The sequence below is a fragment of the Cervus elaphus genome, chromosome 20 (assembly GCF_910594005.1).
Source record: "Cervus elaphus chromosome 20, mCerEla1.1, whole genome shotgun sequence".
NCBI lineage: Eukaryota > Metazoa > Chordata > Mammalia > Artiodactyla > Cervidae > Cervus > Cervus elaphus.
In genome coordinates, this window is record NC_057834.1 from 73,699,839 (window position 1) to 73,713,118 (window position 13,280).

The window sequence follows — 13,280 nt, forward strand, 5'->3', positions numbered from 1 at the left end:
TTTAATTCTTTCCTTTTCTACAATTAATTAGTTAATTAATACAATTCATTCAGTCAGTCCGTCCACAGACATTCCCGCCAGGATGTAATGCTGTAGATCCACTGCCTGCCCTCGTGGAACACACAATCGCAGCGAAGACTGACTTTTCAACAATCAGCAGGGTGGTGCTTTTATGGCGCCCTGCGGCTCCCCTCCAGTCCAGGTGCCTGGGTTGACCTTAAGCGTCGACGGAGCCCGCGCCTGGGGTACGGCTCTCCCTGGCTTGTCCCGGCAGGGCGGGGTCAGCCGAGCAGCCGCCGTCGCTGCCCCCGCGCGCTCCCTCCCGCGCGGCCTTTAATTTTGCAGCTCCGACCACCGGAAATTAGCCGCCGGCAGAGCAGACCCTGCCCAGCTCAGAGGAGCGCGGCGTGGGGAGGGCGCGCCCGCCAGCCCAGTCGGGCGCCCGCGGGACGCGCCGCCTGCACCCTTTAGGCCGGGGGCTCGGCGCTCGCCCACCTCTTCCAAATTTAACCATTACCTAAATCCGAAGGGAAATGAGCAAACCTCTGGGATTGGGTGTCAAGGTATTTTCAGCCTTGTTGGGCGTATTTATCCCGAAGTGTTTCCACAACAAGCTATTTCGGGTCTGCGGGGCAGGTTTCGCTCTGCCGACGCCGCGGCCACTCGCCGGGCTCCAGGCCGGCGGCACCGCGGGCGGGTGATTCACGGCCCCGACCCGGGGGCGGCGTAGCCCAAGCAGGCGGCGGTGTTGGGTGTGTGTGTGTGTGTGTGTGTGTGGTGGTTGGTCGGGGTGGGGGGGAGTGTCCCGGACCAGATGGGTGGGGAAGCCTCCTCGGAGCTGGGCGCTACCACCCCCGGCGCTCCAATCAATCTGTGTCCTGAATCTGTGACTTCTTCTCGCTGCGGAAGTCTCCCAGGAGCCAAGAATAGTTCTTTTTCTTTCGAGTCATTTCTAGTGCCCGGGTGTTTGGGCCCTCTGGGTCTCCCCATCTCCTGCCGTCCCACAGAGAAAAAAAAAACAAAAAACGGAGAGGGCCGCGGGGGAGGGCAGTAGGAAGGCCGGGCCCCGTGTCCACCTCCTATACACCCTTGCGCAAAGGAGGAGCGCGCCCTGCCGCCCGACTGGGGCTTGGGGGTGGCGGGGGAGGCAGGTCTGACTGGGCTAAGCGAGCTGCTCCTTAACGCTCAGGAAGTGAAGCTTGTGGTTTGGGGGCTGAGCTCGGAAGGAGATTTAAAAAAAGAGAGAAAGAGAGACAGCGCGGTCTCTCCCGAAAGCAACTCAGTTTGAAAACTCTCGGAGCGCTGTGCCCGCGCCCTGACCCCTCAGGTAGGTCCGCTGCGCCTCCCTCCCTGGCGGGGGCGTTCGCGGGAACTGGCACGGCGCTGGCGCTGCGGGGAAGCCCGGAGGGCGCTACCGGGTTCCCACACGAGGCCGGCAGCAGCTTGGGAACCAAAAGGGCTGTATCCTCTTGGTCCCCGCGCGACCCATACGGAGGGGCTGGGGATCTGGTTTAGAGGACGCACGCCAGGCAGTTTGATGGTGGTTCTGCGAGGGAGCGGGATCCACAGGGAAGGAAACATTTGGTTGGGAGACGGCGGCAGCTGAGCTCAACAGCTCCCGCCATCCCAGGCCCTGGCTGCGAAGAGTCTCGGTCGGCCCGCGTGCGCCGAGGGGACCGCCCCGCCCCTCGGCCGCCAGCTGCTGCGAGAGGTCGCCTTCCCACGCGATCAGCCCTTGGTCCTACGACCGCTCTACCCACTCCACCCTCCCGGGAACGCACGGAGCCTGACAGGCTGAGAGGCGCGCGGCTGTGGCCCGAGTCGGGAGGTTGCTTGCGTGCCTGCCTGATCCCGCGCTGTTCCAGCCAGTCCAGACTCGGCGGCGGTGGGGACAGTTCACCCCCTTCATCCCCGCCCCACCCCCGTCCCGCTCCGCCCCGAGCCGCAGCAGGGCCCCTCGGGACATTTTCACCCTCTTTTTCCTTTTCCTCCGAGTTTCATAGCTGTTTAAGGAATTGATTTTTGGTTTTGTGGTATCTAAGTAGACAACCGACGGAGCGGCTCACGCCGGGGCTCAGAGAAAACTGAACTGACAGTCGTTCGCCCTAGGGCAGCCGAGCACCCCGAAGCCTCCTGAAGCCCCGATCCTATGGGCTGGCCGGGACAACGGGCGGGCGGCACCCTCACCCCTAGGGGCCTTCTGGCGTTTAGGACACGGGAAACATCCCTTGGGACTCAGCTACACTTCCTAGCGGTCTTTTTCTCTCAAGCCTATCCTATTCCTCATCCGGGGAAGGGGACATGGTGGGGGCGTGGAGCGAGAACCCGTCTTGATTCCGGAGCGCCCTCCGGCTGACTTTAGACCCTGTCCCTTGTCTTGCCCCGGGAGCCGCATGACTCCTAGGCTGGCAGAATAAACCGGGCAAAGCCCAAAGACGAGCCCTGTCCCAGCCCGGGATCCCCAGCGCCCTTGTGTCTGAACTAACCAAGGCCACCGAGAGCTGCCGTGCCCGAAGAGCCTACGGCTCGCACTTGAACCCGGCCCCCATCGCCTTCACCCAGAGAGAAAGGCACGTTCTTTTTCCCCGGACCTCCTAGCCCTCCTAGCCCCGCCCCCGGAGTGAGCCCCGGGCAAGAACGGTAGGCGCTGCCCCGCCTCCCCGTCGGGCTCAGGTTTCGACCCCGGGATTAGGTGAACTGATTGTGGGGGTTAATGAGAGCGGAGTAGCGGGCACGAACTCCCTCCCAGGCCCGCGAGCCCGGACCCCGGCTCTCCTGCTGCTGCCAGAGCAGCCTGCGCTCTCCCCGCCTGCTCTAAAAGGTGGGTTCTCCGCGGACTCCCGGACACCGTGCGTTTCCCAGCCGTCGCGCACGAATCCGGCTGGACTTTCCCTAGGGCGAGGTTTCTGGTGAGCAGAATGGAAAGTGCTTCCCCGAGACTTTGTTAGGTCTCCATGCTCCAGTGTGTCTTGCCCGGATACCTGATTCTTCTCTGCGCACCCGCGTCGCCACTTTTTCCCTGCGTGGGGGCACAAGTCAAGGACGTTCAAGATCACCGGGAAGCGAGTTTTTCCCGGGACCTTGCTTGGTCCTCTGCCACCTGCTTCCCTACCTTCCTGCCTTCTTTCTCCGGCCTTTGCTTCTCAACCTAGTCCTTCTGTTGCAGTTCCCCCGACCTCGCCTCTCAGCCAGCCAGAGCCCTCTAGCCCCAGACCCCTTTTCACTAGTCTGTGAGCCTGCTCTTGGAGGCTTGGCTCTTTGACCCAACCGGGTTCGCGACCGTCTACACATTCCCCTCCCCGCCTCCCTAAATTGATTGGCGCGTCTACGCCTTTCTCCCCAGACAGAAAGCAGATCCATATAGGCAGTGTGTGATCCAGTTGGGGTAACTGGCCCGCTGGGGACTTCAGCTCTCCGAGAGGGTGATACCACAATGAGTTTTGCTAGGGAAGGGGAGGGGCCGAGGGGCGTGGGCAGGGCAGAAGGAAGAGGCCTGAGTCGGAGCCCGGAGACGGGTAGAGCTACGGCGGCAGCAGCGGCGGGCTCGAGCCACCTGTCCAAGTGCCACCTGGTGAGCGCGGCGCAGCGAGGCCAAGCCCCTCCTCCCGGGGGCCTTCCTCTCTCCTCCCTCCCTCCGTCCTCCCTCCTCCCTGCCCGAACGCTCTCGGCTCCGCTGCCCAGTCCCGGGGCCCCGGAGTGTGCTGACCCGCGCGTTTCCACCCTGTTCTCCTCTCGCAGGTCTCCGCCTGACTGGGGCTGACGAACTCGGGTGAAGGTGGGCTGACGGCGGCTCCAGCGACCCTTGGAGAGGAGCGGGGAGCGCGCCCGACCACCATGCCTCGTTCGTTCCTGGTTAAGAGCAAAAAAGCTCACAGTTACCACCAGCCGCGCTCCCCGGGACCTGACTATTCCCTCCGCCTGGAGAATGTACTGGCGCCAGGCGGAGCAGGTGCGGGGCGGGCGCGGGCCGGGAGGGGCTGCTCCCGGGGCCGTAGATTCTGCGTCCTGCCACGCCATCCCCCAGGAACCGGGGGAAGGGTTCTGAAGCCCCTTTGCTGCCTTTTCTTGTTACCAACCGTTTGGGTTCCTTTCGGGCTCGTCGCCTAGATTGCCAAGGCCTCCCTGCTCTCGCCCTTGGATCCGGGAGGGTTCAGGCCAGGTCTGGGGAGAGCCGAGAGAGCCCAGGTGCCACCGTCTGGGGGGACGCACTTCAGAACCATCGGAACCAACCTGAGCCCCTATCCGGCCTCCTTTCCGCAGACGGCATCTCGAGCACAGGCGGGGCGAAGGCGGAGCTCCGGGGCCGTGTGTCCCCCGAGTCTCAGCTGACCGAAGCCCCCGACAGAGCCTCCGCGTCCCCTGGCAGCTGTGAGGGCAGCGTGTGCGATCGGAGCTCGGAGTTTGAAGACTTTTGGAGGCCTCCGTCGCCTTCTGTGTCTCCAGGTAGGGACTTGGGGGCTCCGGGGCCCGGGGAGGGAGGCGGGGGCAGGGACCCCGCGCTGAGGAATGAACCCGCTCGGCTTTGGGCACAGACGTGCCAAATTGGTTGCGGAGAATCTTTTCGAGAGGGGGGATTTGTTCTTGGTTCCCGAGGCGAGGCATTGGCTTCTCTAGGACAGCGTCAGCCTGCTCGCGGGGGTCGGTTGCTTGGATCCTAGTCGGCGGAACCTGGGCTGTTCATCCCTAACATTCATTGGCACGGGGCCAATGAGCGAAAGAAAATAAATGAGTAGTTTCTTTGGGCAGCAATGTTGACATTTCGTTTTCTGACCAGAGGTGATTGTTTACAAAGAGCCAGGATTCCAGAATACAGACCCCTCCCCGGGTCTCAAGCAGAGACCTGGGCAGTCAGTGAATAAAGAAGTGTCGTTGCCTTTAAAAATTAAGCTCGTTTCCGCGGCGTTGGGCCTGGCAGATATGGGGCCCCAAGCCGGACAAAAATCTGGGTCCCTCGCTAGGTCTTCGCAGGCGCAGATTGGGGGCCTATTTTATTTTTCGTTCTGCCGGGTTGGCCCGGCGTTGGGGACCAGTGCTTGTTGGTTTCATTTCCAGCCAGCAATCGAGTTTCGCGCAAACTGAGTGACTTGCACGTTGGGTGGGGGTGAGTCTCCTGTTCCGGCGGAGGGGCATGGAGAGCGCAGGACCGGGATACTGCTAAGGACCGGTTATTTCCAGATTTCATTTACCAGTTTTAAAAGATACCCCCAACCCCATCCCACACTCGGTGTGTGGACCTGGCTAAGTGAGGGCGTCTGGGAACAGGCCACCGGAGGGTCCTTCTTGGCTGTGCTGGACACCACCCCTCAAGGACTGGGCGCCGCCGGAATCTCCGACGGAAATGAAGTGAGAAGCCACTTCTCACTGAAGTGGCTAGCCTGAGCTGGATCTGTTCACAGAACTGCAGTGTCTGTGAACAGATCTGTAAATCCGTGTGCACTTAGGGGAAAGTGTATGTTAGTAGCTGGTTTTAGCAAAATTCTCAGGGGTGGGGGTGCAGAAGGCCTCTAATTCGACAAGTTGTTCGCCTTGCAGGTGGTGGCTAAACCTTCAATTCTAAATTATTCTCTAAGAAATTCGTGTTTTGTTTTCTTTTTTGTCCCCTGTCAAACTATGATATGAATGGGAACGGGGAGTATTTTGGCAAACAGATCAAGCCCCAAACCCACTTCCCGCTGCCTCTTCGCTACCTGCTAATACTGTATATTTAATAACGTTGAGAAGTGCTAACACCTTCCCGTTGTTTTTTTTTTCCCCCAGACACAAATGTCTCGGATAGGTCGGGCCATATTTTATTGGTCCTCGTCTCCCTCCCTCCTTATAGATCCCAGAAAAGAAAAAAGACGCAGTGGGAACACGTAGGGGCCGGGAGAGCGCCGGCGCTGGGCCCTCTGCCCGCAGGCTCGTCCAGGTCCGGAACAGTGGCCGCTTTCTCCTCCGGCACAGCTCGGCTCTGCTCCGAACGTTTGTAAAGCGTGGCGCGCCCTTCTCTACGGGGCCGCCAGATGTGCCGGTCCAGTCTAAAAAGACCCTGTTAACGTCATGCGCTTCGGCTGTCCTGGCACAGAAAATCCTCGCCCGATGTCATTTTAAGTTTCTATGTGCTGCCTTGCCGCCTCCAGTGGTTCTCGGAGGCCCCAGGGACCCGGCCAGGGTTTGAGCCTGGAGGCGTCCCTGGCACCCAGCGCAAGGCCCGGCGCCCCGAGTGCTGCCCCAGGGATGGGTGCCTGGCAGTTCCATAGACACACCGACTGGTTGACCTGACCCGACGCCCTCTTGTGCCTCCACAGCCTCGGAGAAGTCGGCGTGCCCGTCGCTGGACGAAGCTCAGCCCTTCCCTCTGCCCTTCAAGCCGTACTCGTGGAGCGGCCTGGCGAGTTCCGATCTGCGGCACCTGGTGCAGAGCTACCGGCCGTGCGCGGCCCTGGAGCGTGGCGCCGGCCTGGGCCTCTTCTGCGAGCGCGCCCCGGAGCCAGGCCATCCCGCGGCGCTGTACGGCCCGGAGCGAGCTGCGGGCGGCGCGGGGGCCGGGGCGCCCGGGGGAGGCAGCGCAGGAGGCGGAACTGCCGGCGGCGCGGGCCTGGGGCTCTTCGGCGACTTCGGGCCCGCGGCGGCAGGACTGTACGAGCGGCCGGCCACCGGCGGACTGTACCCGGAGCGCGGCCACGGGCTGCACGGTGACAAAGGCACAGGCGTCAAGGTGGAGTCGGAGCTGCTATGCACCCGCCTGCTGCTGGGCGGCGGCTCCTACAAGTGCATCAAGTGCAGCAAGGTGAGGCTCCCGCGCGCCTGGCTTGACCGGCCCCGCGCCCGCGCCCCCCGGCCCGCGCCCAGCCGGCGTCCGCGCCCCTCGGCCCCTCTCAGCGGCCCTCTCCCCGGCCCCACCCGCCTCAGGTGTTCTCCACACCGCACGGGCTCGAAGTGCACGTGCGCAGGTCCCACAGCGGCACGAGACCCTTTGCGTGCGAGATTTGCGGCAAGACCTTCGGGCACGCGGTGAGCCTGGAGCAGCACAAAGCCGTGCACTCGCAGGTAAGCGCGGGGCGAGCGGCCGCGCGCCGCCCTGCTCAGGTTTTCGCGTTCGGGGACCTCCTGCTTCTCTGCGCGACACCGGATGCTCTCCGCCTGGCAGCTTTCGCCTTGGACTTACCCCGGCTGCCCCCAGTCCTCTCTGCCACGTCCCCTGGCTCAGACGTAGGCGAGGCGAGAGACGTCGGGGGTTGCCGGCCTCGAGGCAGCCCTGGAGTTCGGTGTCACATTGTTTGTGAGACTCCAGAAAGTGATCTTGATCATTACTTTGGGTCTGAGGAAGGCTTGTATGCACTCTTGCGGCTGATATGTCAAATTTGTTAGCTCTGTTTCTTGGCCTCTTTCTTTTCACCATATGGCTGATACTTAACCTGTCTTGACCTCTCCGGATTGAAAAGGAGGAATCTCAGCTCATTTAGAGCATCCAGTATTTGTCCCGCTATTCTTTCATTTATTCATTTGTAAATACTTGTTGCTCAACTTCCAGATACTAGGTCCTTGAGAATCCAGTAGCACACCAGCTTCCTGACAGGATACCCTCACAGAGATTACGCTTTAGCTGAGAGAGGGTAGATACCCAAATAAGTACACAAGTAACGATGACAGCAGAATGCTTATTTACAGACTCATTTGCTCAAAAGTATTCTTCTGTCTCCTTCAACACCCACACTGGGTGGGGATGGGGTGGGGGAGGAGCATCTCAAGAGATTGAGGTCTAAGCCTCCTGTTGAGGAGGGTGGAGAAGTGTTTGTAAATGGGTGTCAAAAAAGCAGGGTGTGGATACGGTTTTGCCAAGGGGTGTGGAAGGTTGTGGCTGAAAAGTGTTTGGGTCGAAAAAATGTTAAAGGGGTAAAAGATAAGAGTGGGAAGGGTGGAGGCTGGAAATAAACTGGGAGGAGAGAGGATAATGGAGCACCCTATGTGGATGGAGAGTCTGAAGGAGGGGACAGTCCTGGTTTGGGGGATTTCAGGGTCAGTTGGTGATGAGGAGAATGGCAGCCTAGACGATTGCAATAGGAGTGCCACGTCTTTCTCCCTGCAGGAACGGAGCTTTGACTGTAAGATCTGTGGCAAGAGCTTCAAGAGGTCATCTACGCTGTCCACACATCTGCTCATCCACTCAGACACCCGGCCCTACCCCTGTCAGTACTGTGGCAAGAGGTTCCATCAGAAGTCAGACATGAAGAAACACACCTTCATCCACACTGGTGAGCGAAGGCCCTTGCTTGTAGGAAACACCTGGTGAGGGGTGGGAAATGGGGGGAGGGCGGTGGGGGTCCAAGTGTTTCTCCCTGAGGCCAAGATAATTCACCTCCTCTGTGATATTCTTGCAGAGAATGGTGGTAGGTGGGACCTCCCAGATGGAGTTAATCGGTGCAGTGTGTTAAAGAAAACTGAGAAGGCAGACTCTCTCAGGTTCATTTACATACATGGTTCCCCACAGAGTCTTTGATTTGGGGTTCTATCTAAAGAACCACTCAGCAGGTCAGCTGCAAGCTTTCTATCCTTGCAAAGAATATTTTCCTCTAGGTTAGCAGCTGCTCCAACTTCTTTCTGCTGTAGGTGAAATATGAAGCTCCAGGTCCTTTCAGAGCGTTGCTCTAAATGTTTACCTGGAGATGGAGATTTTCTCTAGGGCTACCACCTTTTCAGGGGGAAGGGTCTTATGTGTGACCTCTTGGCTGCATTTTTAGGAGTCTGACAGCTTATTCTGATTGAGCAAGGGGAAAAAATGGTAAATATTACTAGGCTTTTTCAGCTAAGCACTTTTAAAATGCAGTATCTCATTTTATGCTCACAACAACTCAGGGAGGTGAAGACTATTCCTTATCCCCATTTCAGAGAAGAACAAACATAAAGTCAGGCACAGAAGGGTTAGGTATTTTCTCAGAGTCATATTGGTAGCAAGTGGTAGATCCAGGACTTAAATTCAGGTCTGTCTGCTCTCAAGTGTCTATGCTGTCTAACACTGTTTATTATATTCTGTTTTCAAAGTCAAAAGGATTGGTGGATATAGAACTCCTCTATTCACTTATTGCCCTTTTTAAAATATAAGCCAAGTTTGTCATAATAATGATGATTCTTTACTTATTATAATGCTTCATAATGTACCAAATGCTTTTGAATCTGTCTCCTCATTTGATTCTTACTGCTGTCCCATAAAATAGAAGGAGCTGCTCTTACCGTCATGAAACTCAGAGAGATGGAATGATTTGCCGAAGTTCAGACTGGAAGTAAATCATCAGGCTGTGGAATGCTTCTGGCTTCCAGTCCTGGATTCTAACATTTTGGTTATGTATAGGTGGCAGTTTTAATGCCAGGAGCACTCTCTTTAATAATCAACAAGACATTTACATGAGAGCCAGAATTTTATTTCAGAATATGAATACTGACTTAATTTGCAGTGTGTTCCAAACAGTCACCATTGCTGTTTTTAAATATGCTTGGATAGTGTAGATGCCCCCATCAGAAAACCCAGAAAAAATATCCTACTTTAGTCATGTTCTCTTGCCTCAAATTTCCATGCAACTCACTCCTTTTGCGTAAAGGTATTCAAGACACTTACCAAAATGCAACTAGGATCTTGACTGAGTGAAACATTAAGCCTTTATCAGACATTTACATTATAGCTAGAATTTGTTTCTCAGATTTGTTTGACCCTAAAGGGATAGGATAAGTTTTGATGAGTGGTTCCTTATCAAGGAAATCTGAAGCACAAAGATAGAAAGGGGTATAGCAAGAGAAACAGAGAGTTCCTCAAAAACAAACTTCATCTATTTTGCATGTTTTCCAAGGCCAAACCTGACAATAATGCCATGCTGAGGCAATTTGAAAACATCATACTGCTTTTCCAAATGTTAAACAGCACATGGATTAGGGGGGGAAACGAACACTTTTCTATCTGTTATTTATTAATCTATGGTGAAGGAGCTGTTGATATATAAAGAATCCTGTGATTAGCCTCATTAAAAAAAAACGTAAAATCAAGATAGAAAAGGATCAGCTGCCTTAAGAAATACTGTGACCCAGATGTGGATTTTTTTAAAAATAAGACTTTGAGAAATACCCATCCTTCAGATACATTCTGTTGTCCTCCAAGGGCAAGAAAGAAGGCAGCCTCACTGGTCCACACAGACCAACACAGACTTGGAAATTCAGATTTGAAAACTTCCTCTCCATTAGAACAGAGTCACATGGTTTGAAAGACTGCACCCCACCCCACCCCCCCACCGCCCTTGTGCTGAACATCTGCTGTGGGGAGCTTTCTACTTCTGAAGTCGGGGGTGTTCTCCCAGGGTGGATTCAGCTGCAATTCTGGGGAGGGCACGTGGCCTGTGCTGTTTCCGTTTAGCAGGAAACGGTTTGAGGCCTCTGGCTGGGAACCCCCATGCAGAAAGTCTGCCTTCCACCTGGTGCACCTATGGCCTCCCCGGCCTTGCATTGCCACACACCTCACCTTCCAAACTGCTCAAAGGCCTTAGACTGTGGTGTAGCCAGCTGCTGCCAAGATCCCGTGGGTCACTGTGAGTCCCCGCTAGCTTTATCATGGACTCCTGTTTCCCCCTCTCCCTTCCATCCCTGTAGGCGAGAAGCCCCACAAGTGCCAGGTGTGTGGCAAGGCATTCAGCCAGAGCTCCAACCTCATCACCCACAGCCGCAAGCACACAGGCTTCAAGCCCTTTGGCTGCGACCTGTGTGGAAAAGGCTTCCAGAGGAAGGTGGACCTCAGGCGGCACCGGGAGACGCAGCATGGGCTCAAGTGAGCACCGCGCCTCATTGGCGTGTGCAGTTACACAACACTACGGAGGGCAGCCTCCCCACTTGCCACCAGCCACTTCCGCAGATCTCTCTGGGGTGAGACCTTTTCCCTTTCCTCGCTGGAACTGCCAGAGGGGATGTTACCTTTTCAAAGTCCAGCCTGGAGGGGTACCCGAATGACTCCCTGGGCAGAGGACTCGCCAGATAGGCTTCTCTACACCTGAAGACTCCAGGTGGAAAAGAAATCAGCTGAAATCTTCGGCCTGATAGTCCTTCCCATACCCAGACCTGTTCCACAGATAGAAAGTTCCTTGGGTTTCTTCCCTTCTCTTCTTGTCTGACCCCAGATACTTGTGTGGAAGAGGAGGAATCATCTCTCACAAGATAGACACATATTAATGTTTTTATCTGGAATGGAGAATGAGTGTTATTTTTTTCCTTCTGGGGAGTTTTTTGACCCCTTTTTGTTGGGTGCTGCCTATAAAGCTTGGAGGAATTGTTTCTTGCATTTGAAAATTGGTTCAGAAACTGATTTGGGAAGGGAATTTCATACTTTTGAAATTACAAAATGGCACTGTAGAGCCTACCCAAAAAGAAGCAGAAGGAAAGTGGGCTTGGTGAGAAGACATTCAAGGTTCTCCCTCCAGGAGACTTGCGAAGGCTTCTTCAGAAGAATGGACAAGACTGTCACCACTCAGCGAATGTCTTTTGACCACCAGTTACCATGGTATCACGCACTATGCTAGATACTGGTGAGCCAGAGAGTAAAGTCTCAGCCTCTGTCCCTGACCTGCATCTCCAAGTAGCTGGGTCTGTTCTTCCCCACAAAGGAATTCTGAGAAGATAAAACAGGATCTTGAAACTTTCCTTCAGGTCATTCGGATTTTATCAAACATACACCAAAAATAGCTGAATAGATACTTCAAAGATTCACATCTAAATTAAGTTTTTTTTTATTGTTAAGCTGGTATTTTTAAGATGTCTAAGCTAGCAGGCATGTGGGAATGAAGGCTCTGTCTTCAACTCTTTTGAACCCTCCATGTGTACCACAGAGGGAAAAAAATGATATTTTTACTTTGATGTAAATGTTTTTAAATCTTCTGGAGTGTATTATGTTTGTTAATACATATTTATTAGAGTGATGTTTTAAGTTAATAAAGTATTACGACTCTTACATATTGCTTTTCATTTAGGCAAGGAATTTGGGAAAGACCTTTGTTTTGGTCTGCATGGGGAGTTGGCACTGCAGGACACTGGAATTAAGTACAAAGCAGATAAGACAACATCCAGAAGAGAGCAAAATCCAATAGCTCTGGTTTTCATGTGTTTCTTCTTTTTTTTCTTTCATTCTGTGCCTGAGCACCTTCTTTCTTAACAGAAAAGCTAGGGTTACAAAAGTAAGCTGCTACCTTGCCAAGTCCCTGATATCCCACATAAATGTGCTCAGTCACTCAGTCGTGTCTGCATCTTTGCAACCCCATGGATTGTAGCCCACCAGGCTCCTCTGTCCATGGGGTTTTCCTGGCAAGAATACTGGAGTGGGTTGCCATTTCCTTCTCCAGGGGATCTTCCCTACATGTTTTTGGGCTCTTTATTCTGAGAGTTTCAGGATTTTTTTTTTTTTTTTTTTAAACAGGCCAGAAGGCCTCCTGATAAATAAAGACATTAGGAACCTTAGGTCTAGAGATTGAGTCAGTCACGACCCTGTCACCAGCATACCGGGTGACTTGGACAAATCATTTGACTTTCCAGATACTGATTTCCTTCACCATAATAATGAAGATATGATTCCGTCATCACAGTCCAAACCTGACTACTTCTCTGGAGACTGGAGGGAAAGAAGTATCTGAGATTGATTAGCTACCTCACCTAAAACAAGTTATAAATCTGAAGACTGATGAGAGGCAGTAAAATTGGGATCTGGGTTATTTCTGGCTCTCTCCCACCTGTGAGAATTTCTGGCATAGATCAGTCCTTGAAAAGAATGAACCCAGAATAAGCTTCTAGCCTAAATCCCAACTACCTGTACTCTTTCTAATACTTGGTCAAGATCGTGCACAGCCCCCGGTGACTGTCAGCAGATTGTCCCATTTCCGTTCAAATCAGTTTCACCAATATTGGTATGTGCCTGGCACTCTTCTAGGTGTTGGGGATTCAGCAGTGAACACAATGTCCTGTGGAGCTTTGTATATTTGGTCAGTGCCGAATCTTCAGCTCCCAGAACAGTGCCTGGTACATAGTAGGAGATCAATCAATATTTGCTGAGGTGGTTTAAGTGAATAAGCAGAGAAAATAAAGTCCTGCTTCATCCTGGCTGCTCTGCTCTCTCCAGCAGAAAGGGAAGAGAAATCGCTTGAGGGCCAGAGAAGCAAATAGAACACGTAGGACTCTCTCTGGCTTGGAGAGTAAGGGGGGTTTTGACCATAGTTTTCTCTGGTCTCTCCAAATCTCGGTGCTTGGCTATCCTTACTTGGTTTTCAAGACTCTTATCTTTT

General features: G+C 54.3%; 1 protein-coding gene across 5 annotated transcripts; it reads left to right on the forward strand.

Moving 5' to 3' along the window:
* Positions 1 to 363: 363 nt before the first annotated feature.
* Positions 364 to 11,959, forward strand: GFI1 (growth factor independent 1 transcriptional repressor). Of its 5 annotated transcripts, none has more exons than XM_043878190.1 (7): positions 364 to 563; positions 3,739 to 3,949; positions 4,261 to 4,443; positions 6,288 to 6,769; positions 6,892 to 7,029; positions 8,069 to 8,234; positions 10,612 to 11,959. In XM_043878190.1, the coding sequence occupies exons 2-7, from the start codon at positions 3,835 to 3,837 to the stop codon at positions 10,788 to 10,790; spliced, it is 1,263 nt and encodes a 420-aa protein (XP_043734125.1). In that variant the 5' UTR covers positions 364 to 563; positions 3,739 to 3,834; the 3' UTR covers positions 10,791 to 11,959. The 5 variants fall into 5 exon arrangements, with proteins under 5 accessions (XP_043734125.1, XP_043734126.1, XP_043734122.1 ...); XM_043878187.1 differs by lacking the exon at positions 364 to 563 and adding an exon at positions 1,003 to 1,327; XM_043878189.1 differs by lacking the exon at positions 364 to 563 and adding an exon at positions 2,724 to 2,821.
* The last annotated feature ends 1,321 nt before the right edge of the window (positions 11,960 to 13,280 follow it).

Bases quoted from the DNA above. Each gene is read 5' to 3' on its own strand.
- GFI1 (XM_043878190.1), top strand. From the start codon at position 3,835: ATGCCTCGTTCGTTCCTGGTTAAGAGCAAAAAAGCTCACAGTTACCAC. The intron at 6,770-6,891 runs GTGAGGCTCCCG...CACCCGCCTCAG, and splicing joins AGTGCATCAAGTGCAGCAAG to GTGTTCTCCACACCGCACGG. The intron at 8,235-10,611 runs GTGAGCGAAGGC...CCATCCCTGTAG, and splicing joins ACACACCTTCATCCACACTG to GCGAGAAGCCCCACAAGTGC.